At 36.4% G+C, this 26,764-nt stretch overlaps 2 protein-coding genes across 13 annotated transcripts in view; one reads left to right on the top strand and one right to left on the bottom strand.

Annotated features, from left to right (window-relative positions):
- Positions 1–10,382: 10,382 nt before the first annotated feature.
- Positions 10,383–13,720, bottom strand: JRKL (JRK like). The gene is made up of 2 exons (XM_054438286.2): positions 13,577–13,720; positions 10,383–13,167 (listed from the first exon to the last, which is right to left on the bottom strand). The coding sequence occupies exon 2, from the start codon at positions 13,000–13,002 to the stop codon at positions 11,428–11,430; it is 1,575 nt and encodes a 524-aa protein (XP_054294261.1). The 5' UTR covers positions 13,003–13,167; positions 13,577–13,720; the 3' UTR covers positions 10,383–11,427.
- Positions 13,702–26,764, top strand: part of CCDC82 (coiled-coil domain containing 82) — a 37,010-nt gene continuing 23,947 nt past the window's right edge. For 2 of the 12 annotated variants that reach the window (XM_063671372.1, XM_054438274.2), the window contains exons 1-4: positions 13,790–14,276; positions 16,036–16,116; positions 18,890–19,689; positions 20,173–20,374. In XM_063671372.1, coding sequence (XP_063527442.1) covers positions 18,904–19,689; positions 20,173–20,374 — 988 coding nt within the window. In that variant the 5' untranslated portion in view covers positions 13,790–14,276; positions 16,036–16,116; positions 18,890–18,903. Of the gene's footprint in view, positions 14,277–14,299; positions 16,117–18,889; positions 19,690–20,172; positions 20,375–26,764 lie in introns of those variants that run through there. The other 10 variants (XM_054438283.2, XM_054438282.2, XM_054438278.2 and 7 more) reach the window with 9 other exon arrangements.

The following is a 26,764-nucleotide window of genomic DNA, read 5'->3' as shown; positions in this document are numbered from 1 at the left end:
TAAATATTCATGTATAAGTTCCTGTGTGGACATATGTTTTCATTTTTCTTGGGTATATACCTAGGAGTAAAATTGTTGGGTCATATGGTAACTTTATGTTTGTCATTTGAGGAACTGCCAGGCTGTTTTCCAAAGTAGCTGCACTATTTTACATTTCCACCAGGAGTTTATGAAGGTTCAAATTCCTCCACATCCTTGCCAACATTTGTCATTACCTGACTTTTTAATTCTAGCTGTTCTAGTGGGTGTGAAGCGATACCTCATTGTGGTTTTGATTTGCATTTCCATGATGATGTCAGGCATCTCTTCATGGACTTACTTGCCATCAGTATATCTTCTTTGGAGAAATGTTTACTTAGATCATTTGTCTATTTTTCTTCAACTTTTATTTTACAGTCAGGGGTACATATGCAGATTTGTTGCATGGGTAAATTGTGTGTCACTGAGGCTGGGTGCATGAATGATCCCATAACCCAGATGGCGAGCATAATGCTCAATAGGTAGTTTTTGAACCCTCAACCCAAACTTACCCTCCTTCCTCTAGTAGTCTCCAGTGTCTATTGTTTCTATCTTTATGTCCATGTGTACTCAATGCTTAGCACCCACTTATAAGGGAGAACGTGCAGTATTTGGTTTTCTGCTCCTGCATGAATTTACTTAGGATAATGGCCTCCAGCTGCATTCATGTTGCTATAAAGAACATGATTTTGTTCTTTGTTAGGGCTGTGAGGTATTCTATAGTGTATATGTACTATATTTTCTTTACCCTGTTCACCATTGATGGGCATCTGGGTTGATTCCATGTCTTTGCTATTGTAAAGAGTGCTGGGATAAACATATAAATGCATGTGTCTGTATGGCAGAACAATTTATTTTCCATTGGATATATATCCAGTAACGGGATTGCTGGGTTGAACAGTAAGCAATCCCGTTTAAAATCCTGTTTTAAGTTCTTTGAGAAATTTCCAAACTGCTTTCCACAGTGGCTGAACTAATTTACATTCCCACCAACAGTGTCTGAGCATTTCCTTTTCTGCATAACCTCACCAACATCTGTTATTTTCTGTCTTTCTAATAGTAGTTATTCCGACTTGTGCGAGATGGTATTTCATTGTGGTTTTGACTTGCATTTCTCTGATGATTAGTGATATTGAGTATTTTTTCATATACTTGATGGTCACATGTATGTCCTCTTTTAAGAGGTGTCTATTCATGTCCTTTGCCCATTTTTAATGAGGTTATTTGTTTTTTGCTTGTTGAATTGTTTAAGTTTCTCATGGATTCTGGTTATTAGACCTTTGTCAGATGCACAGTTTGTGAATATTTTCTTTCATTCTGTAGGTTGTTTATTCTATTGATAGTTTATTTTGCTGTGCAGAAGATCTTTAGTTTAATTAGGTCCCATTTGTCTATTTTTGGTTTTTGTTGCAACTGCTTTTGGGGACATAGTCATAAATTCTTTGCGAAAGCTGATGTCCAGAATGTCTTAGGTTTTCTTGTAGGATTTTTATAGTTTTAGGTCTTACATTTAAGTCTTTAATCCATCTTCAGTTAATGTTTGCACATGATAAAAGGTATATGGAAAATGGTCCAGTTTCATTTTTGTTCATGTGGCTAACCAGTTAACCTAGCACCACTTATTGAATAAAGAGAGTCCTTTCCCTGTTGCGTGTTATTGTTGACTTTGTTGAAGATCAGATGGTTGTAATTGTGTGGCTTTATTTCTAGGTTATCTATTCTGTTCCGTTGGTCTATGTGTCTGTTTTTGTACCAGTACCATGCTGCTTTGGTTACTGTAGCCTTGTAGTATAAGTTCAGGTACTATTATCCCTCCAGTTTTGTTCTTTTTGCTTAGGATTGCTTTGACTATTCGTATCCCCATTTTAGAGATTATGAGACTCAAAGAAATTTACAGATTCACCTGAGATACATGGCTAGGACTTCTGATATCAAGATAAATGGTTGAGAGAGCAGATACTTCATTCTCATTTTACATCAATCATATAAATGATAGAAAATATATATACACTTTTTTAAAAGAAGCAAATACAGACATCCTTAAAATAGGCAGATAAACTTTCAGATGATCATAAACCGTGTGCAAGAAAATTGTGTTCCATATGTATAAGTCGTGAAGCTGGAAACAAGACCAATAAGAGGCCTAGCAGAAAGATTCAGACACATAACCTAACCATCCAGACTAAGCATGAGAGCAAAAAAAAGGTGTCTATACTCAGGAAGGAGCAGAGCTTGGTGTAATTATTAGGGGGATACCTCTTGTAGCTGGTAAAAAGTCAGTAAAAATGGGGAGCACCCAAGCTCAGAAGACCAGATTCTAAGTTTTCCATCTGGCAAGATATAACATCGATTCCTTATCCTATAAGTGGCTCCAAGCAAACCTTAGCAGATGTTTTTATACTTCCCCAATGTGTGCCGTATAAGCAAAGACCATAGTCTTTCATGGTATTGCAACTACAGTTAGAAGTACACAATCAAAAATTACCAAATGTTGGAGTATCAACTCTATAAAAGACTGCAAACTCAATAAATGGTAGGAAAGGGACAGGGAGAATATAGAAATCGAAAAATTACTTTTAAATAAGTAAAATTAATATGATCAAATAAAAGAAGATTATTGTATACAAGAAACAAGAATAGGTATTTGTAAAATGAACCATATGGAAAATCTCAAAATGACAATTAGTAGAACTGGGATTCAAATATAGTTGAGTCCCACGTTCTTTCCTCTGATACCACAGTTGCATGCCCCCCCCGATACACACACACAAAAATGCACATACAGAAACATGCACATGCTTATTTGCATATTGTCTTAGTCCATTTGTGATGCTATAACAGGATACTTCAGACTGGGTAACTTATAATTTTTTTTCCTCATAGTTCTTGAGGCTGAGAAGTCCACAATCAAGGTGCAAGCATCTTGCAAGGGCCCTTTTGTTGTGTCACCACATGGGCAGAAGGTGAAAGGGTGATAGAGTGCCCACTCCCAAAAGCCCTTTTGATAACAGCATTAACCCATTCATTAGGATAGAGCTTTCATAGCCCAATTACTTCTTAAAGGCCCCACCTCCCAACACCATTAGATTGGTAATTATTATACATTTTAACACGAGTTATAGAAGGGACAAATATTTAAACCATAGTGTTCTGTCTATGGCCCAACAAAAATGCATGTCTTTCTCATAAACAAAATATGTTTGTTCCATCCCAATACCCCCAAAAGTCCTAACTTGTTCCAGCATCAGCTTTAAAATCTAAGTCCATAGTCTCATCTAAATATCAGCTAAATCAGATAAGGGTGAGTCTCAAAGTACAATTTATCCTGAAGTAAATTCCTATCCAGCTGTAAGCCTGTGAAATCAAACAAGTTATATGCTTCCAAAGTGCAATGATGGAACATGCATAGGATAGACATTCCCATTCCAAAAGAGAGATAAGCAAGAAGAATGGAGTTACAGGCACCAAGTAAGTCTGAAACCCAACAGGGTAAACAATATCAAATCTTAAGGCTTGAGAAAAATATTTGACACCATGTCCTGACTGGACATACTAGGGTGGATATGGGGTCCCCAAGGCTGAAGGCAGCCCCACCCCAGCTAAACACAGCCCACAATTCAGCTCTCACAGATTGGAGTCAGGTGCCTGTGGCTTTCTCAGCCTGGCACCACACACTGGTGGCTCTACTGGACCTCAAGCATGACACTGCCCCCGTAGCTCCATTAAGCATTACCGTAGTAGAGACTCTCTGTGACAACCCTTTGCTGGTGGTATGTCTCTGCCTGCGCCCTAAAGCTGTCTGACATCTTTGGAAATCTAGGTGGAGGAAGCCATGCCTCCACAGCTCTTGCATTGTGAGCCTGCAGAATTAGCACTACGTGGACACTGCCAAGGTTTACCACTTGTGCCCTCTAAAGTGGCTGCTTAAGCCAAACCTGGGGCTGCTTGAGCCACAGCTGGGGTGGTCAAGGATTGCTATAAGAATACAGGGAAACGGGAGCCCAGGGAGCCCTGGGTGGTAAGCTCCTGGAAGTTGCCTCAGGCCAATCCCTTAAACTATTCTGCCCTCAAGATCCTAGAGCTCAGGGCCTGCGATGTGAGGGGCAGCCTTGAAGATCTTTGAAATGCCACTGGGGTGATTATCACATTGTCTTGATTAATTGTGCCTGGCTTCCTCCTATCCGTATTAATCTCTTTAGCAACAGTCCCTTGACCACAGCCTTGGTTTTTTTCTCCTAAATGTGCTTTTTCATTCTTTACATTGCCAGGCTAGGGATTTTCCAGTTCTCTACATTCTGCTTCCCTTTTGATTATAAATTCCATTATTAAATAATTTCTCTTCTTGGATTTTACTATGTGTGCTTAAGAGAAGCTTCACAGTCCTCCATTTACGCAGCCAACAGACACATGAAAAAATGCTCATCATCACTGGCCATCAGAGAAATGCAAATCAAAACCACAATGACATACCATCTCACACCAGTTAGAATGGCGATCATTAAAAAGTCAGGAAACAACAGGTGCTGGAGAGGATGTGGAGAAATAGGAACACTTTTACACTGCTGGTGGGACTGTAAACTAGTTCAACCATTGTGGAAGACAGTGTGGTGATTCCTCAAGGATCTAGAACTAGAAATACCATTTGACCCAGCCATCCCACTACTGGGTATATACCTAAAGGATTATAAATCATGCTGCTATAAAGACACATGCACATGCGTGTTTACTGTGGCACTGTTCACAATAGCAAAGACTTGGAACCAACCTAAATGTCCATCAATGACAGACTGGATTAAGAAAATGTGGCACATATACACCATGGAATACTATGCAGCCATAAAAAAGGATGAGTTCATGTCCTTTGTAGGGACATGAATGAAGCTGGAAACCATCATTCTCAGCAAACTATCACAAGGACAAAAAACCAAACACCGCATGTTCTCACTCATAGGTGGGAATTGAACAATGAGAACACTTGGACACAAGAAGGGGAACATCACACACCGGGACCTGTCGTAGGGTGGGGGGAGGGGGGAGGGATAGCAGTAGGAGATATACCTGATGTAAATGATGAGTTAATGGGTGCAGCACACCAACATGGCACAAGTATACATATGTAACAAACCTGCACGTTGTACACATGTACCCTAGAACTTAAAGTATAAAAAAAAAGAGAGAGAGAAGCTTCACAGTCCTCTCAATATTTTGCTGCTTAGAAATCTTTTGCCAGATATCCTAGTTCATTCCTCTTAAATGCTGCCTTCTATAAAGCCCTGGGGCATAGACACAATTCAGGCAAGTTTTTGCTACTTCATAAAAAGATGGCTCTTCCTCTAGTTTCCAATAAGATATTCCTTACTTCCATCTGAGCTGTTAACCATATTGCCCTTAATGCTCCATTTTTGGCACCACAGCGTTTTTCCAGCAGTCACTTAAAACTATTCAAAAGCTGCTTCCACATTTTCAGATATTTGTTATAGCAACACCCCACTCCTTTGGTACCAACTTCTGTCTTAGTCCATTGTGCTACTATAACAGAATACCTGAGACTGGGGAATTCATAAAGGACAGAAATTTATTTCATCACAGTTCTGGAGGCTGGGATGTTCAAAACCAAGGCCCTGGCATCTGGTGAGGGCCCTCTTGCTGAGTCATCACATGGTGGAAGACAGAAGAGTGAGAGAGTGCTCACTCCCAAAAGTCCTTTTCATAATAGTGTTAATTCATTGACGAGAGTGGAGCACTAATGGCCTAATCACCTAGAAATTACACTACCATCAGATTCGCAATTAAATATTAACATGAGTTTTGGAGGGGAAAAACATTAGTAATACAGCACTTATTTAGTTTCCCCATTATTATTTTATGCCTAGTCTTGATTTCATGGTCCATCAAAGAAACCCATTTTTCTCTTGTTCTCACATCTACTTTGTTTGCCCTGAAAATTGGCAATCTTGTGGTTCTCAACTCTGGCTGCATTATTAGAGATATCTGGGAACTTAAAAAAAAAATAAAAGATACACCATAGTCACTTTAGACCAAGTAAATCAGATCCTCTGCAAGTAAGACTCATGTACAGATATTTTTTATAAAAGCTCCCTGAATGGGTTCTATGAGAATAACTGCCCTAATGTACCTATTTTTGTTTCACAAAGGGCTAATTATTCAACAACATTTGTGCCTCCCTTTTGATTATATAAAGTTGTCATTGTGAAACAGCTGCCTAGTTAGGGAGTCATCCCCATCACCCATCCCACCCCCACCCCACATCAAGGTAGGGCCAGGTGACTAGTTTTCACCAATAGAAAGTGAACTGAAAGAATGTATATGGCTTCTGAAAGAAGGGTATTAAGGAACAAGTGTGCACTGTGTATTCTCTCTTTTCCCAACTGCCAACTGGATGCAGATGATTCTAACTGTTTAGCAGATGCAAAATCACAAGATGGAAAGCACTTGGGTCCAAGAATCACTTGAAAAAAGTCATGCTTTGACAAAGCTTTATATCATAAGACCACTAAGAGAAAAAGATAAACAATACTTACTGTTAACCCTCTAAAATGTGGGGGTTTCATCAGCTACAGTTACCGAAATCAACAGAGAAACAGGTATCTTGAAGTGGGCTGCTGTTGTGATAATCAAATATGTGGCCTTATATTAGTGAGTAGGAAATATGCGTCAAGGAAATAACTAGCAGGCACTGGAAAGATGGAATCGTGGTAAGAAACATGGTGTAAATATTACTTTCAATAACTCGGAAAGCAGACTGACTCTAAGCTTGTGATTCTAGAGCAGTGATTCTCATACAGGCACAATTTTGCCCCCAGGGGATATCTGGCAATGTGTGGAGACATTTCTGGTTGTCATACTGGAGCAGGGAGGAAGTGGTAGGTGAGACAAGAGATGTTGCTAAGACTCCTTTAATAACCAGTACAGCCCCCCACAACAGAGAGTTATCTGCATCATGATAATCCTAAAGTTAAGAAGCCCTTCTCTAGAGGAAGTGGCTGGAAAGAGCCAGAAAATTAATGTTATTTGCTCCTTGCTGTGTTCAGCAAATAATACAAGAAAGAAGTGAGCTCAGAAAATTAGTCAGTTATAAGCAAAATAAAGCACACCTTTATTTTGACATTCAGTTAAATACCTTGGTTTAGAGAAAGTCCAGAAATTTGGGGGCTTTTGTAGGTTTCAAAAACTTTCTCCAGACTACAAACAGTAGGAAGGAAATAAGACTGAAAAAGCAAAGCCTCAGTAAGACTTCTCAGTTAAACAAATGGATTCATCCCTGCAGCTAAGATTAAATTAAGGTTTACTTTCCCTACCAAATGTATCCTTTAGATGATCTCTTGGACATTGAGCTAGTGTCTACGAAAATATCTTAAGAATTACAAAACATCATGAAAATATTATTTTTGAAGGCCAACTCAGTTGTTGCCATCTCTACTTCTCATATCAAAATTATTATACCTCCTTATGCCACTCATCAGAATTAGTCTTTCATTTGCACTCTTCCAGTAACACTTAACTCATTCTCCCTTTCTTACATGTCTGTTTCCTCCTTTCCATTGTAAATCTCTTGAATGCAGATAGTCTCAGCCATATATCCCATACATGATCTAGAACATGTCTTATACATGATATACAATTAGTGTTTAAGTATATGTCTATTGAATATATACTACTCTGCAAAGCATTGATCCCATGGTCTTTGATCTGTAGATGCTTATATTCCAGTATTAAGAGACACAACCACAAGAATCACTTTACAATATGGCAATTCTTATAGAATCTGAGGCACTACAGACACTCATTTTCACATTAGGTGTCACTGGGGAAGAAACTGCTGTCTATTGGTCATTCTTCCATCCCAGCTTCTTTTTTTTTTTGAGATGGAGTCTCACACTGTCGCCCAGGCTGGAGTGCAGTGGCGCGATCTCGACTCACTGGAAGCTCCATCTCCTGGGTTCACACCATTCTCCTGCCTCAGCCTCCCCAGTAGCTGGGACCACAGGTGTCCACCACCATGCCTGGCCATTTTTTTTTTTTTTTTTTGTATTTTTAGTAGAGACGGTGTTTCACCGTGTTAGCCAGGATGGTCCGGATCTCCTTACCTCGTGATCCACCCGCCTCTGCCCCTCAAAGAGCTGGGACCACAGGCATGAGCCACCGTGCCCGGCAGCTTCCATCCCAACTTCTAATTGCATAGGACTGTCTGAGACTAATTACTAAAGAAAGTTGTCACAGACTTAAATAGGAAAAATAGATAAGAGTACATATCTAACAAGTGTAGTTAAAGAATTTGAGTGATGATCTTTTAAGGCTGAATCATAACAAACTACATTTTAATACTTAAGTAGCAATGAGGATACCAAAAAAAAAAGAAAAAGAAAAAGAAACCACTACAACTGCCCATTGGAGGAAATGGAGAGAAAAAAGGGCATGTGTATAATACATTAGGAAAGGCTAAGAAGAGATATACATAATAATGTTGCTACTTCAGACCAAGGTAGCTGAGCTGTATTTTGACACTGAGTTACATAATTATTTGAACTTCTTAACCCATCTGGGTGGCTCTGACATTATGATGCTAATGGAGAGTTCACTATAGATGGGAAGCAAAGCAATAATTTTAATTTGCCTTCTAGACTAAGTCCAGTTTCTCAATTGAATATATAAATCATAGAGCCAGACAGGGTGACTGGATCACATGCAGGTAAGGGAAATGGATGAAGTCATTCAGGAGCAGCAAAAATCAAGACCAATGCATAGCTTAAAATGTAAAGGGTATACAGAATAGAAATCAGTGGAGAAATGAATAAGCAACTAAATCTTGGTGGTTTTTTTACATAGCTCACATCTTGTTATGTTGGTTCTTATATGAGCTTACAATTGAGCCAGATGGTTTTGGGTTTTTTTTTTTCTTCAAATATGTATAGTTTTTCCACCTTGATTTCAAGATGTTCAAGGAAAGCAACCTCTTCCCTTTCTTTGGTAATTTCCTAAACCCACCACAGCTGGCAGTCTTCGACATATAGTAAAACTCAATAAATTTTTGATTTACTGGATTTCATCATGACAAAGAATTCAACTTTCTACAACCCCCTCGCCACAAAAAAGCCCAAATCTCTCAGAAAAAAAAGCAACATTATAATTTCCTACATGATCTTGTATTAGGTATATCTGCTCTCACAAAATTCTTGACTACTGGAAGTGTAAGAAACATTGCACTGTCACTGGCTTTCTGAGAGTATTGTGTCAAGGCATATCAATGAGAAAAAAATTCGTGAAACTGGTGAGGGAACATAAGCCAATGGCAAATTTTTTAATGGATAAATAGAATGCCAAACACAGCCTCTGGTAAGGCACTGATAAAATAGGAATTAGGAGCTAAGGATACACAACTTTGGGGGCAGATACAGAACCCAAATAGCTTTTGGCTTCAACTGCTACAACTACTGATCAGCCTTTATAATTAAGGATAGAAGGATCCAAAACAGGGCTAGAGTACCAGTGTTGGCAGATTTCAGAGAACAGCTGTAAACCAAAGAAGAGCAGTCTCTTACAGGCTAGAGAAAGAGTCACAAGATTCACACTTATGGCCACAAAACAGTGAACCTTTTACTGGGGATTCAAGTTTAAAATCACACAGCTTAACAGTAATGTTAGTTTTACCACTAGGTGGCAATGAAACAGCTGCATTGGGCTGACATGACTAATTTTAAAAAACTGTGCAAATCCAGACAGAAATTCCAAGATTTGTAGCACATATTTTCATTTTAGAAAAATTATTTTATGTACAGCTTACTTTATAGCAGAACGTGTCATTATCTGATTCAATATGTATGTTAACTTCTGATGGTTTTTCACACTCTACACTGAGGAAATTCACACAATAAACACAATTTTTAAACACTTTCATCATATCTTCTGAAAAATGTAGACATACATCTATCATGAAAATAAGAGAAATTATGGAAAACTAAAAATACTTTTGAAGTTTTATTCTAAAGAAAGCACTATAAAATGTTAGGTATTTCAACAAAAAAAGTTAAACCTTTAAAAAATGACTAATAGAGAACAATTGTAATTTATTTTTTAAAAATTTTTGGCCAAAACATGAAATAGCATGGAAACACTTTACTTTTAAATTACAAGTTATATTAATATTCATATGTGCAAAGTAGTTTCAATGTCTTGAATAAACATAGTTTACAAAAAAATTTATCAAAATTCTGATTTAGATTACATTTTAGCAGATTAATCCCTTTTTATATGTATTAAAATAATAAACAATAATATTTCTTAGTGTCTGGCACTTTCAGTAATTATTTCTGCTTTCTTCATAAAACAGGATACAAACATATGACTTATTTAAAATCATAAAACTTTATTATTGTAATTTCCTTTTCTCATCAAAGGGCCAGATATGACAATATTTTTCAAATTATAGACAACATTTGTGAGTATGCAGTAAAAACACTAAAACAAAACAAAACAAAAAAATCTTATGAAATCTCAAATTCCCAAGATGTTCCCCCACATAAGGTGGGAGCTCATATCACCACGTGTAACACTACAAAACCTGTACTATAAAATTAGATGAATAAATAATAAACCTATACTATTACCAAATTCATAATAAAAAGATCAACTTACCAAATTAAAATCAGCCTATTTATTCCCTTTGTATAAATAACCTAAAGTTCCCCAGGTTTTTATTTCCCAGTTTCCTACAAATGAATTGATCAGAATGCCTCTTTATAGATCAGCTTTCCCATAGTTTCTCTCTCATTTGGCAATCACTTCCCATATTTACTTCATTTCCAGAATCATCTCCCCCTCTTGCAACCCACACAAATGTAAGAGAACGGAGGCATGATTTCTAAATAATTTCTATAATTCATAATTATTTCCCATTATTGAATTTCATTTTTGAATTATTATAAATCATTCTGAAATCTAATAATATAAATCTTTCTCATCCTATCAGTCTATTAAAATATACAAAACATCATTTAAGATGGTTAACACAAGAAAAGATAACTATGGCAGCCTTCATAAATCAAGCAAAAGATTTCAGAAAAGTGCTTCGGTCTGTTCAGTTATCTCTAACTTTCACTAGAAAATTTAGGGAATGCCACTGTTACAGAAGGTATAATTGCAGATTCTAAAAAGTGAATACATGTGTACATGTAATTTATATCTATTCAGTATCATCTTGATTATCTGTACAAATAAAAGGACAAAAGACACAGATGATGAAAACACATAATCCTCAAACCACTTCAGATACGTTTCGTGCCTGTATTTCACAGGACCAAGTCTGAGAATTCAGAACACAAAGAAAATTAAGCCATATTGCAAAGAGTTTGTCACAAACACAATGAGCAGAACAATAAAATTGAAATGACATCATTGACTTGACTTTGTCATCTTCTGTTTATTTCTGATGGTGGCTCGAAGTTTACGTATTACCAGTCTATCAGGTAGAATCATATCACCTTGTTGTTCTAGATAATCCAATAAATTTTCAGTCCACTGGAGAGCAGCTGTATGATTAATATGTTTCTCTGGAATTAGTTCTATTTCCTCCTCCTCATTTTCACTGGATTCATCTGCCTGGCCTTGTGCTCTTCTGATGATTTCGCTATCAGTTAACACTTCATAGCCTGGTTCAGTACTGTCTACTTCAAGCCATTTTTCAAGGTTCTCAGTAGTCACATTTTCCAGTCCTTTGGTGTGTTGTAACATGGTAGCCACAGTAGCCACAGAAATATCTTCAACATCAAAGTCCAAGCTCTCTTTCTCCTCTACCATAGGGAGAATCTTCTTCCATGCTCTGCTAATGGTAACTGGTTTTACTAAGTTCCATGCCATTGCTATTTCATAAAGTGCATCCAACAGAGTTAGCTTCTTCCAGAATGATTTCAGGTCATTACCTTCTTCCAGGTTGTTCTGGAGAAGACCTGCACGATAATTTCTCTTCATCGTTGCTATGACTCCCTGATCTGAAGGCTGAATCAATGAGGCCACATTAGGTGGTAAATATTTAGCAAATATTTGGCCATCATCTGACCTTAGGACATTTTCATTTGGATGTGTTGGTGAATTATCCAACAAGAGCACAGCCTTTTCCTGCAAGCCTTTAGATCTTAAATACTCTCGAACTTGCGGCACAAAAATTTTATCAAACCATTGTCGGAAAATAGAAAGATCCATCCATGCACCTTTTTGGCTGAAATAAGAGACTGGCAGGTTTAAGGTGTCAGTTGATTTAAAGGAGCGAGGTTTCTTTGCTTTCCCCACAACACAAAGTTTAAGTTTGTGTAAACCTGTTGCATTGGCACAACACATGATTGTGACTCTTTCTTCAATTGATTTGTGCCCAGGGACAGTGCATTTACCTTTGATTACTGAAATCCTAGAAGGCAAGCACTTCCAAAAGAGTCCAGTTTCATCTGCATTGTAGATTTGTTCAGGCTGTAAATTCTCTCGTTCAATAAAATCTCGAAAGTTGTTACAAAAATCTTCCACCGCAGTCTCGTCTCCATTTAATCTTTCATTTCTAATGTTAATCTCTCTAATGCTATGCCGCTGCTTAAAACGAGTTAGCCAACCGGCAGAGGGGTTAAAATCACCATCCATTCCCAAAGCATAAAAGAAGAACTCTGCCCTTTTTGCACAAATTGGTCCAGATATGGGATTCCCTTTTGCTCTTTGCTGGTTGAACCATTCCAGCATTGCCCTGTCCAATTCCTCATACATGGATGGCTTCATAGATTTCCTCTTGGCCAAAAGACTTGTGGAATCAGAACTGCTTGCATAAGTTATAATCTTTTCCTTATTTTTTCTTATATCCCGAACTGTTGTTTCACCAATTCCATAAATCACTGCCAGTTGTTTGGAAGAACCTCCGTCTTCAAGTTTCTTTATTATATCAAGCTTATCTTTAATAGTCAACACCACGCGCTTCCGTTTCCCCGACATAGCGAGGTTCTGGGACTCACCCCACACTCACAATGTAGCAATCCACAAAATCCTTCCTTCTCTTACACAGGCTCACTTTAACAGTCAACACACTCAGTCTTTCATCCTTACCAGCAACCTGGTGGCCCTGATCCCCTCCCGGGCTGGGGTTGGCTGGCAAATAGACTGCAGAAGAAGGTGAAAGAGGAGGAAGTTTGAGAGAACAGGCCTTTCTTTAACTTATAAGGACAGTAGCGGAGGCCCCATGTCACTGCGGATAATCCGGATTAAAGGCATGTGTTTTATTACCCCAGCAGCCGTGAGAAAGACTATACCCCCATCGTGGCCACGAACCTCCTGCACGTCCAGATCCCGGGTAACTGCCCGTCACTAACCCCTGCCACACCCCAAAGTTACGGCAGAGAGCCGAAGAGCCAAGGAGTCAAGGACTGGCACCCTTCCTCAGGGGAACGGATATATTAGATTCCTTCCCCAGCAGCAGGGCCCTCCCGCCGCGCAGCCCCAGTTTCCCGCGCCAGCTTTAGCCGGGACAGTCCTCCCAGTCCCTCAAAACCCTCCAGGCCCCTCTCCCCACCTCTCTTGCAACCAGGACCCGCACAGCTCCCTGACTATCGCGCGGCAGTTGCTCCGCCCCTAGCCACGCTCCCGGAAGACGATACCTCCCGCCACATGGCCCCACCCCTCGCCCCACCCAGAGGCGGGACTTCCCTTGGTCCCCGGAAGCGGGGGAGGAGCATCGCTTGTCATGAGCTGGTTCCCGGGGCGGGGGCGGAGGCGGAGGCGCTTTGAAAGGTGAGAAGGCGAGGGCGGTGCGGGGCTATCTCCCGGCTGGGACTCGCTCGCGCTCCCGGTGCTAATGGTTTATGAGAGGGGCGGGGGAAGCCGTGCCTCCTCGCAGGCTAAAAGAAAAATTCCCGCGGGCGCTCTTTGGGTGGACCGGAGAACGCCCCTCAGCCCTTTGCGCCTCTAGCCCTCCTCCTCAGCTGAGCTGCAGTGGGCGCCGTGCCCGTTATTTCCGCCTTGGGGAGGTGCTTGGAACCGATGTAGGGAGCTCGGTTGGTGATTTCTTGGGTTTCTGGCCTTTCCAGACCCTTGTAATTGTTTTCTCGGTGCAGAGCCCTTTTGGGGTCTGGGGGTTTCTGTCGTCCTGCGCGCGTCATCTCGAAGCTTGGCCTGAGAGGCCGGTTTCCTAGCTACTGTGCCCTTCCCTCCTGGAGGCAGAGTGACGGACTAGTGGGCTAGCGGGCGCTGGGTTCCTGCGTCCCGCCAAAGAGGTTTGTAATCATGAAAGTCACCCTTCCGGGTGTTAATTCCTGAGAGGATCTATTCCTCTGTTTACCACTCATTCCTGCTGCATTAACCTTCATTGTTAACGGATTTTAATGAATAATATAGTTATCCCGGATACCATGCTGGCAGCATCCACTTTGCGAAATTGTGGACTGTTGGACTGTGGTTCTAAGTGGGGGAAATAGGCTTTCCTCTCTTTATGTTTATTTTCTTATATCCTATTTCTGTCATGTTCTGTCTTGTTTTCCTGCCAATAGAAGAACTGTGATAAATTTATTCATAGCAATGTGATAAGAACTTGATCTTAATCATACACTGTAGCCCTCAAATCGTGTATTATGCTGGCTTGTTTTTGGTGTCGCTAGTAATTTCATCAGATTGTGAGCTCTTTGGGAGCAGAGACCATGTTTATTTGAAATGGTGGCAGCACAGTTCCAAGCAGGTCCTTGCATTTTGGTAGATATTCAATAATTATTTTTCGGCTTATTAATCTTTGCTCTCCAAACTGCCATATAAAAGAAAACATCAAAGAGGAGTGATGTTTTACACCCAAGAATGGATCCCTCCCGGTAGAATTTCAAATAATGACCTGGGGTTCCACTGCCTTTCAAATCTGTAAAGTGTTAACTACCACCTGCATTGTTTATACAGCAAGTAGGTGATTTCTAGAACGAATCTTTTCTTGAGTATGAATTAACCTCAAAGTTTAGAAGGAACTATATTTCTTCTGATGAGAAAGTCAAATGGCATCATCAAAGTACTTTCTTTTAGCTGTGGAGGTACTGTGTTAGAGAAAGAACACAAGCAATATGGATTGTTGCCTTTAATATATATTCTTTGGCAGATAACACAGCTATGTATGTGCATCTTATATTAACCATGAAACACAAAGATGTGATAGTATTGATCATCTTCATTCACTTATTTAATGCTTTCTGTTTGGAGTCTCTGTTTTTCTCTTTGCTTAAAGGTAAGGTATCATTACAGAAGCTCGATAAAATTCTCATTTCAGGAAATTAAGTGTATATTCAACATATACAGAAGTAACATTCATTTGCATGGATTCTCTTTTGAGTAGATTCTGAAGACCAAGGGGTATCTTACCCATCAAACTAGCTTTCCTTCACATTTCTCTTCCGAGGTTCACTCACCTTTTCCCTCTGTTATCATTCTTCCCTTCCCAGCTAATATAATAAAGCTACCTACAATTTAAAAAGAAGAGCCAAACATATTCAAATTGTCTTTCCTTTTCAGTAACAGAATTTTTTACCTTACTGATATAAACGGTCATTTTGAAATATGAGAGACCCCGGCAATTTGGCAATTGGTCCAATGAAACCTGATTTATTTTGTTTAAATCAAAGATGCTGCCTCAGGCATTCAAATTCTTCAGTTTTCCAAAATATTTTTCTCATCAGAGACTGCCTTTCTTGAAATTTTACTTTTGGGCTCACTGGGGGACTCGTTTAAATTTTGCGATTGGTGTTATTAATAAGATGATAGAGGGAAGTCTGCAAATATTCTTTTCTTGCCTGGTGGATAATAATTTCCAGAAGTTTCTGGCCTAACTCATGTGCAGTAAAATTCAGTTACATAATTTTTTAAAAAAGCATATTTGTAAACTCTAAACAATTTTAATCGTTATTTTTCTGAAACTAAAATACAGCATGAATGAGAGATAAAAATAATGATTTTTAAAGGCTTAATTTTTACTATCTTGTACAAATGTGATATTGGCAGCAGTCATTGTGTGGCACTGGACGGGGAATCAAGAGACCCGGTTTCTAATCCCTGCTCTGTCACTAACAAGCTGCGTGATCTTCGGTAAGTCATTTAAACTCTGTCATTGGCTTTGATATTTACACATAAAAATAGATATCTTCCTTCTAGGATCATTGTCAGGATTTAAAAATCAATGTGAAAATGCACTAAAAACTTAAAAGTTTCTTTTATGGCTTAACTGTGCAGTCATAAGTTTTTAATAGTGTGATTCTTAATCATTTCCACCATTGTCATAGGAATCACCTGTTTCATGATAAATAACTAACATTCTGGGCATGTTATAGTTTTGTAAGATAATCATCTAGTGTATATGAATTTGCTTTTGGGTACTAATAAAAATCATCTTTAACTTTAATGTTCTTTACTGTCCATATTTGCTTTAGTGTATCTACTGCAACCATATTTGTCATTGTTTTCATAAATGTTTTTTCATTATTTCTCCCAATTCAAACAGGTTTATTAGAAAGCCATGCTTTGTTATTACAATGTGATATACTACACGTGCATATATGCACACTTAGCTTACGCAAATTTATGTGTTTGCAAATACTTTTTTGTACTATACGGCTTAAAAATATAAGATGCCTAGTTCGTGTGGTGCTTAACCAAAGAAACAGTAAGCTGTTTAAAACCTGGAGGAGAAACTGGGTGGACGTATTGTAACGCAGTATAGTGTACACAAAACCATACTTTAAGAGTAATATAGAGATTTTTTTAAAGGGTAATTTTGACTGCACACAATTTTCATCTTTGCTGATTTTAATATAAGCCTTTTGTAAGATGCAACCAAGGGTAATTTCAAATAGCAGACTGCCCTGTTGACCAGAATTTGTTAGATTGCTATTACAATGCTGATTATATTTTATAGCAATTACTGTCATAAGGTTATACTTTGGGCAACGGCTCATGCCTGTAATCCCAGCACTGAGGCCAAGGTGGGAGGATCACTTGAGGCCAGGAGATCAGGACATAGTGAGACCTCCATCTCTACAAAAAATTTAAAAATCGAAACATACCGCTTGAGCCCCAGGAGTTCAAGGCTGCAGTAATTTATGATCATGCCACTGCACTCCAGCCTGGACAACAGGACAAGACCTATCTCTTAAAAAAATAAAAGTTATATTTCATCCTACATGCTATAATTTCTGCTGTATAATCTTGGCAGCCCCCGTTCTGATTTTACTTGAGGTGTTAACCATTATACAGAAAGTCTTATTGCCGTATAAACATACCAGAATTTGTACAATTAAATGAGCTGTATCCTGTCTTCCACAATCTATAGGAAAAAAGTAATCCTCTTGGAAAGCTGGAAACATAGTCCAGTAAGATTCCCATTGCTCAAAAAAATTTTGGCATTGAATTTTTGTAATTACCTTCAGAATTCGCAGCACATTTTTTGAATATTTTTAATGGTAGTTAATTCTCATCTTCTTAAGTTGGATTTCATTTCTGCAAGCTGCTAACAGGTCTTTATAACCAAGACAAGTGAATGAAGTGGGTGTTAAAGTCACTATTTGGGATAAAAAATGAAGTGTGATTATTTTCATATTTTTAGATTTTTCTTATAGTGTGTGGTTTATAGAAAGACTCTAGGAATATTCTGTGCTGTGGTAGAAATATTGGAATAATCAGCCTCATAAGGTGATTTCTTTGGTGGGGATAGCTGTCAGTTCAATATATACCTCTAACATGTATTTTGAGGTCAGTCTCATTACATTGTCATATTTCTATTCCCTGACAACCACAGAACTACATATGTTACTTCTTTTTTTTCTAGTTATCTTACCTGTCACTAATTGTTCTTTTAATATATACTTGTGATAATTTTAATGGAATTCATTCTTTTCTAAATGATAAACTGACAGCTTTTGTTTTCCTTCCCAATACTATGCTCTGTTTTGCCGTGGAACTTACTTGTTTTATTCACTTAACTACATTATTGGATTGTTAGTTTTCTATTGGTTATATTGTATCTTTAGCTTTGAGTGGAAAGCCACTCCCATTTTACTAAGGTATAAAGAGGCTACAATCTTAGTGGACATATTATCTCTTAATTTTGCACTGCTCTCTTCTTTATGTCATTTGTTACTTTATAACTTTCTTCATATAAATTGATCTTTTATACTTTATATCATTTCTCTATTCAGAATCCTTTGCCTACAGGGTGAGTCATCCTGGTAATCCCATTCAGTTTTCTATTCTTTTCTCCTTTTTTCCAGCATAAAACTCTTTTTTATACATTTTAAGCCACGTTTATTTACTGAACATACCATCTTCTTTCTTAAAGCCAGAGTTTTGCCCTTACCATGTTACTTGCCTGACATCCCTTTTTCTTTCATTCTTTCTGTTCAAATACAATGAATCCTTCAGAATGCTATCAGATCACATCTGTTCAAGATAAAGTGAAGCACTTGCCTTACTGATCTCCCTGCATCTTTCCACTTCTATTGCAGTTATTTATGTTAATTTGATACTAAATATTACCTTGAAATTTTCTTAATTATTATATGTTTTAGATATTTTGGTTCTACACATAGATAATAATCTTCTGAAGGACAGCACCATGATTTTTCTATGTATCCCTTTCAGCACAACATACAACATAATTCAGAATAGATGTTCACATAATTATTTCATAGGCATTCAGTAAATTATTTGTTAAATTAATGTTCTACCATCTTCACTCAGATATTTCATGTGATTTTGCATTTGTGGACCATTAAATAAAGCCAAATAAATATAATTTGTACCATAAATGCATTCATTGCTCTAATCTGGTTATCACTGTTATATTCCTAACAACTTTATTTTGTAGAAGCTTAAGTGAAAATGATACATGTTAGAAGACATGAAACAAGGAAAAATTCTAAGAGTCACGTGCCTGAGCAGAAATCTCGAGTTGATTGGAGGCGAACTAAAAGAAGTAGTATCTCACAATTACTTGATAGTGATGAAGAGCTTGATAGTGAAGAATTTGATAGTGATGAAGAGCTTGATAGTGATGAAAGTTTTGAAAATGATGAAGAGCTTGATAGTAACAAGGGACTTGATTGTAATAAAACACCAGGAAGTGAAAGAGAGCTTAACTTAAGTAAAATTGAAAGTGAAGGAAACGACAGTAAGTGTCTCATTAACTCTGGCAACAGTTCAACATATGAAGAAGAAACGAACAAAATCAAACACAGGAATATTGACTTACAAGATCAGGAAAAACATGTAAGTCAAGAGGATAATGATCTCAACAAACAAACTGGACAAATAACAGAGGATGATCAGGAAAAACATTTAAGTCAAGAGGATAATGATCTCAACAAACAAACTGGACAAATAATAGAGGATGATTTAGAAGAAGATGACATCAAGCGAGGAAAAAGAAAAAGGCTATCCTCTGTGATGTGTGACAGTGATGAGAGTGATGACAGCGATATCCTAGTTAGAAAAGTAGGTGTTAAACGTCCCCGTAGAGTGGTTGAAGATGAAGGTTCTTCAGTGGAAATGGAGCAAAAGACTCCTGAAAAAACATTAGCTGCACGAAAGCGAGAACAACTTCAGAAGCTCAAAGAACTCTCAAAACAAAGATCTCGTCAGAGACGCAATAGTGGTAGAGATTTTGAGGTGTGTTATATTTTGTTGGATTTGTTATTGTTTTTCAGTTTTTTTCTTAAAGTATTTAATTTTTATAAAAATCGAAGTGCTTAGTCTGTTCCATTTCTCAATAATTCTAGAATTTATTTTTTAATCAAGTATTTTTGAACATGTTTGATTACACTATTGTACGTAATATACTGTTTTATCATGAGCCTCAGTCCATCCTTCTTTTTTAAAATTGAAAGACTATTTGTTATTTTATATGATCTTTCTTGTTTTTAACTTCTTATAATTCTAATGTCCATTTTAAACATTTTATATCACATATTCTTCTTAATAATTTCAAAAGTTCAGCATTTAATATGACAAAATTATTTATTTTTAACTTTAAAATATGAAGTTAATTTCTATGGATCATTTTTTGCTGTCAGATTTAATCTTTTAATTTTATATTGATACTTACCATTTTAATGGCACCATTTACTGAAGCATTTATTTTAATTTAATTAGGACTCTGAAAAGGAATCTTGCCCAAGCAGTGATGAAGATGAGGAGGAAGAAGAGGATGATTATGAATCTGATGAAGATGGAGATGATTATATTATCGATGACTTTGTAGTGCAAGATGAGGAGGGTGATGAAGAGAATAAAAACCAACAAGGAGAAAAATTGACTACATCACAACTGAAATTAGTAAAACAGAATTCTCTTTGTAAGTTCAATATTAAGAAAATGTTTCATGAGTTGTTTTTATGATATTTTATGAAGTATCAAATTAGCCTTTTAATATCATGTTCTAAATCATTGACTAGGAACTGTGGTTTCATTTTCAGATAACCTTGTCAGTTTAATAGTTCATTCCAGTGATCTCAGGAACCATTTACATTTTTTAAAATTATTAACCCCCAACACGCGTTTACTTCAGTGAGTTATGCCTGTCAATATTTACCATTGTAGAAATCAAAACTCAGAAATTTAAAATATATTTATTAATTCATTTAAAATAATCTTTAGTAAATTTATTACATTAATGTAAATAACAATTTTATGAAAAGTAACTGTATTTTTCCCCAAAATGTGATAAATGGCATTGTTTTACATTCTTGTAAATCTTTAATGTCTAGCTTATAGAAGCTAGCTAGATTCTTATATCTGCTTTTACATTCAGTCTGTTGCGACATGTTGTTTTGGTTGAAGTGTATGAAAACAATTTTCCCTCACACAGGTAGCTGGAAAAGGGAGGAGTATTTTAATAGTATTTTAAAATAATTGTTGATATTCTCATTTGATACAGTGCCAAAATTTGACAAATGATACTGTTTTCTTAAAGATAATATGGAATTCAAAACCATATAAATGAACTTTTAGTACTTGCATTACAACCATTGGTCTGTCTTGCAGTTTAAATAGATAATTTCCCCATGCATGATTTTGTGATAAAATACATCAGTCATTTGGAAAATACTGGTTCACTGGATGATACAGATCCTCCAAAATATTGACATATTTCATTATATATATATTTTTAATTATATTCATTAATATCACCACCAATACCATGAGAATATTTCTCAGGTATTGAGAAGCTGTCAGGCTCAGAATAATAGCACATACAAGTTTTTCAAAATTCTAATTTCTGCTTTAAAACTTGATTGTTTTCATTGGCGACAAAACACTGAATTGTTCTTTTTGAACTGACAGGCTTACTTTGTTCTTTTTTGAGAAAAGTCTGACAGATTCCCAAGTCTGAATAACCAGAGCTTGTCACTCTTTCTTTCAAATAAAAATGGTATTTCGTGAAAAATGAGGCTTTCCCCCAGCACACACAGTTGCACAGCTATTTTTCCCTCAAACAACCGTTGTACTTTGGTATGCAGTATAAGTACTTTTTATGCGCTTTCCATTTCATCCTATGGAATACTACAAAGATGTGTACTTCAGATTCAAGATTTAATACAGTTAATAGTTTTACTACTTCAAAGAAGACATTCTTAAGTGAAAGTGGCTTTTTTTACTGTGAGTGCATAGCAGTAATGACAGTAATGATTACTAGTAGTTTGATGCTACTGCCATGATTCAAGGGGCCAGCTGCCTTACCCATCGCTGCTTTTATATCATCAATGAAAATGTCAACACAGTGAAAAAAGCAGATAAATAATATTGTTATTACTTGAAATCACAGATTTCATTAAATGGACTTGGGCACTGTCAGGGGTCTGCGGACAAACACTTTGAGAACCATTGGTTTTATCAGACTTTTTGAAGCTTCTCTCAAACAGTGAAACCTATCAGAGATAGGACATTACTTACATGAAAATATAAATCATGGAACCTGAAAATGTAGGATATATTTAAATTATTATTATTATGATTCCTATAATTCTACAAAATTTCAGATTGTTTTTATGATGTTTTACAACTCTGGTAGGAACAGGGTGTTGGATGGATACACTTTTATTTTTTTTCTTTGAGTGCATTCTTTCCAAATATTTCAGAAAAGGCCATATTGACTAAAATAAAGCATGACATGACTTGATTTATATCTCATGATTTATAATAAAATAGTGGATTTTGAGATATGAATCAAATTTCAAGAAATTTGGCAGTTATAGAGATGCCAGTTACAGTTATCTCTACACTGCAAGTTAATGACTGTTTTCCTTATATCAGTAGGCACTGGTTCACTTGCCACCTGGACATTTAAATTACAGGGATACTCAATTAGGAGATATCCTATTTTGGGTTATCTAGAATGTGATGGAACATTTGCTGAGAGATGCCCACTCATATCAACTCCTGCCAATTAATGGAAATAAAAGGCTAGCATATGGGAACTTCAACTTCTCTACACCTTTTAGTTGTTTTTTTTTAAGGGCAGTTTTGGAGTTACAGAAATATTGAATGGAATGTATAGAGTTCAAATATACCCCCTCACATACACAGTTTCCCCTATTATTAACCTCTTTTATTAGCTTGGTACCTCTGTTACAATTATTAACTGTAGTTCATACTTCACAACAGGGCTCATTTTTTAGTACCTTTTATGGGTTTTGACAAGTGTGTAATGACATGTATCTATCATTACACTATCATACAGAGTAGTTTCATTGTCCTCAAAATGCCCTGTGCTCTAATTCATTCTCCTTTACTCCCTCTTCTGAATCACTGATGTTTTTACCCTCTCCATAGTTTTGCTTTTGCCAAACTGTCATATAGTTGGAATCACACAGCATATAACTTTTCAGATTGTCTTCTTTCACTTAATAATATGCACTTAGGTTTCCTGCATGTCTAAATGTGGCTTAATAGCACATTTCTTTTTATTGCTGAATATTTTTCATTTTATGGATGTACCACAGTTTTGTTCATCCATTCACCTATTGAAAGACATCTTGGTTGCTTACAAGTTTTGGCAATTGTGAATAAAGCTGCTATAAACATTCATGTGCAGGTTTTTCTATGGATATAAGTTTTCAGCTCATTTGGGTAAATATGAGGAGGCTTCCTTTAAATACTGAGACTTCCTGTTAATACTGAGCATCTCTACCTCAGGAAGATGTATATGTTTTTATGCAATATATTTTATCTGTATTCTTAATTACAGCTTCTCATTCGGCTCTATTATCTACTCAGTTCTCTTTATTTTCAATGATTTTATCCCTACAATCTCTTTTTCCTCAACTTGTAACCAAGTTCATGCCTTTCCTCCTTTGAGTTGGCATGTTCCATTAGCTACTATTTTAAATTTTATCTTTTTGTTCCCATTTCTCAGTAACTCTACAAAGCACTGTATTCAGGCTCTTGCTTGTGTCAGTCCAGTGAAATTGTTCTTACTAAAGTTATTGATACCCTCCTAATTGCCAAAATACCTTTAGTTCTTATATTAACCAGGTATTGTTATGTACTTTACTACCATTGACCACTCTCACTTTCAGAATGCTCTTCTTTTACTTTCTGTGGTACCCCACTTTCTTGCATTTCCGTTTGTAATATTCCTTTCTTCTATTACTATTTACCATGTAAATTTTGATGTTTCCAGGGGTTCCATCCTCAACTATCTTCATTTTGCTTGCGGGTTTGGGCAGTCTCTTTCCCATTACTTCAGTCCAGTCATTAAGCAGAAATTCCCAAACATTTATTTCTAGCCAAGATTTTTCCTGAACATAAAGCCTAATTTGTCTTTATCTTATTGAGGATTGTTATCAGACTTTCAGACATCTCAGGCTCAGTGGGAACAAAACTGAATGATTAAGAAGAGGTAATATGAAGGAGTTTTGGGTGGTGATAGAACTGTTTTGGTGTTGGTTATGTAATTTTATGCATTGGCCATAGAACTACACCAAAAAGAGTGAATTTTATGGTATATAAAGTAGTAAAGCTCAATAAAACAAGCCATGTGGATGCCCCTACTTCCAAAAAACAAAAACAAAACCTGAATAGTTAACCAGCTTCCCTTTTCTGTATTTCTAGTACCCATTAGAGTTTGTGACACATTATAGGAACTCATTGTTAGTTGGGTAGATGATTAAGATAAGCATATTGGCTAAAGACTCCTGAATGTTACAGTTCAAGACTCAGAGAAATATTGGACATCAGATTTTTTCAAACATTAGAGAAAAAAAATTCACATATTCTAGAGTGATAATTTATGATTGAGTTGATGTTTTTAATACTTAGCAATTTTATGCCATATCTAAATATAATAAAATTTAATATAGACAGTTTTCAATTTGCCAGGGAATTATGTTCTAAAAATTGCATTTGAAAATCAAACTACATTTTCTCATTAAAACAGTAACATATATGATGAATAATGAACACCACTCTACGACTTGGGTTAAGTTGTAATTAGGCTAGTATTCCCAGATTCATTCTCCTGCCAATGAATCATATTCAACATATGAGAATTTGGGAGAAACATCTCCTAACTCTAAATTCAGTATTTCAGTTGACAATCGGAATCAGTAGTCCATGTACTTGCCTTTTTGAAGTGAGTAATTCTAACCTATAGGAAGACATTTTGTAATTTCCTATCTGCCATTTGGCTCTGAGAGATGCACGACAGGGTAGTTTCCCTCTTGCTACATAGTTGAAGAAGTCATAGTCTTTTTCTTTTTTTATCAATCCCTATTAGTGTCTCTTTATATTTATTCTGAAACTACAATTCTTGGAAAAGATATGGTAGGGAGTAGAGGGACAAAATAGCAGTAGTCCATTGCATGCCACATTTACATAGTTCACACACTAAAAATATTGTATGCAGGTAAAGAGGAAAAATCTTCAGATTTGTGGATACTAAATATTATTTATCTAGTACTCTATCATATATTCAGAGTCACAGAATCAAGTAGTAGAGATAAGAGTAGAATACATTTCGGTCTACTAGTGCCTTGCTAGAACACTGGAAATTAGACTAAGTGAACATCCACTTAGTCTCCATCTACTAATTAAAGAAAATCATTCTATTAACACAATAAAGAGTGGGCCTAAGAACAGACTCAGAACCATTTATGTTAAATATTAAATCTTAGAACTTTCCCTTGTTCTAGGATAAGTAAAAAAGTACATATGAAATTTATTGCAGTATAAGGTAAAGGTAGACTCAGAGGAAGAAAATAACTGTGAAAAGTGTTTCATTAAAAGAAACAAGAAAATACTATAAAGCATTTGCTATGCAGTCTATGAAAAAGAAGTTATAAGGAGAGAACAATTTGAGGTGAAAGGGAGCTAGCTAAAATAAGAATTGCCAAAAATTTTAAAATGTAAAGTCAGAAATAAAGTCTATTGAAAGCAGTAGATAGCAGAATTAACAGTACAGAAAATCTCATGAATGACAGGAGATAGTTGAGAAGTTCTAGGGTAGAGAAGAAAAAAAAATAGTTATAAAGGAGAAGATAATAAAGGACTACAAATGAAGACCCTATTTCACAAATTTGGGAGAGGGAGTGGCAGAAATACAGAACAAATGGAAATGTAAAGGAAGAAAATTGTATAACTTTAGTTAGATATGTAAAAGAAAATTTGAATGTACTAAAAATGATACCATATTTTTGGATGGGAAAACATAAGATATGAATTCAAAGTTATTATAGAAGAAAGTATTCTTGAGGTATTTTCATAATGCGTAACACATTTATGCAGATTAAAGAGGCCCACATTCCTAATAACTTGATGAAAATAGTTTTGCAAACAGATGTATGAACTGTTTCTATAATTACAAGAATAAAGAAAAAGATCCCTAATCATTCTTTTTAGAACTATAAAAATGGCTTAATATTAGAAGTCATTAATATATTACATTAATATATCAATAGAGAAAAAATCATAAAATTTATTGAGATTCTAGGAGAAACATTGGTAACATTCAATATCCATACCTGGCTTTTAAGAAAAGCAGTTGTTAAAAAATTAGTAATAGAAACATATGTCCTTTACATGACAGTATTTTAAACCAAGAGACAACAGCATACTTAAAATGAGGAACATGACAAAAATATTTTCTACTGACTTTGTTCTAGATGTTTTGAAAAATGCAACAAGACATGAAAACAAAAGAAATATAACTATTGAAAAAGAAAAGACATTATTTGAACATAATATATGTGTGTGTGTGTATTATGTACACACATATAAGCTAAAAGTTTCTGACTTACTTAACCAAGGATACAGAAGTTAAGAGAAGGGATATAAATACTTTAAAAGCAGGAGTAGATGTAGCATATCTTTTCATGGCTTGCATCACATTCTTTTTGCCCGACAGGGGTGAAGATAGGGGAGATATGTTAAAATAGAAAAAGAAATCAGTTTCTTGTTCTGCCTCTGCCTCGTATACTAGGCTGATACCTCCATTCCAGAAGAAAGTACATCAAGAATCTACATGCTTTTACCTAAGTGAATATTTGTAAACATTCTCTTGGTTCTTGAAATAAATTTAGCACTAGCAAGACCACATCCTCCTTGGGGTTGTGGGAGAAAGCAGAGATAGTGTCCAGGAATCCTTTAACAGTGTCCATCTCCAGCTCCGTAGTGTCCCAGGAAGCTTATCTCCCAGAAATATCCAAGAGAATCTGACTATTTTGAAATTGGTAAAAGATCTCAGAAA

This window comes from Pongo pygmaeus, chromosome 9 (genome assembly GCF_028885625.2).
Source record: "Pongo pygmaeus isolate AG05252 chromosome 9, NHGRI_mPonPyg2-v2.0_pri, whole genome shotgun sequence".
NCBI classification, from domain to species: Eukaryota; Metazoa; Chordata; class Mammalia; order Primates; family Hominidae; genus Pongo; species Pongo pygmaeus.
Note: the sequence above shows the minus strand (reverse complement) of the source record. Positions and strands in the feature narration are given on the sequence as shown.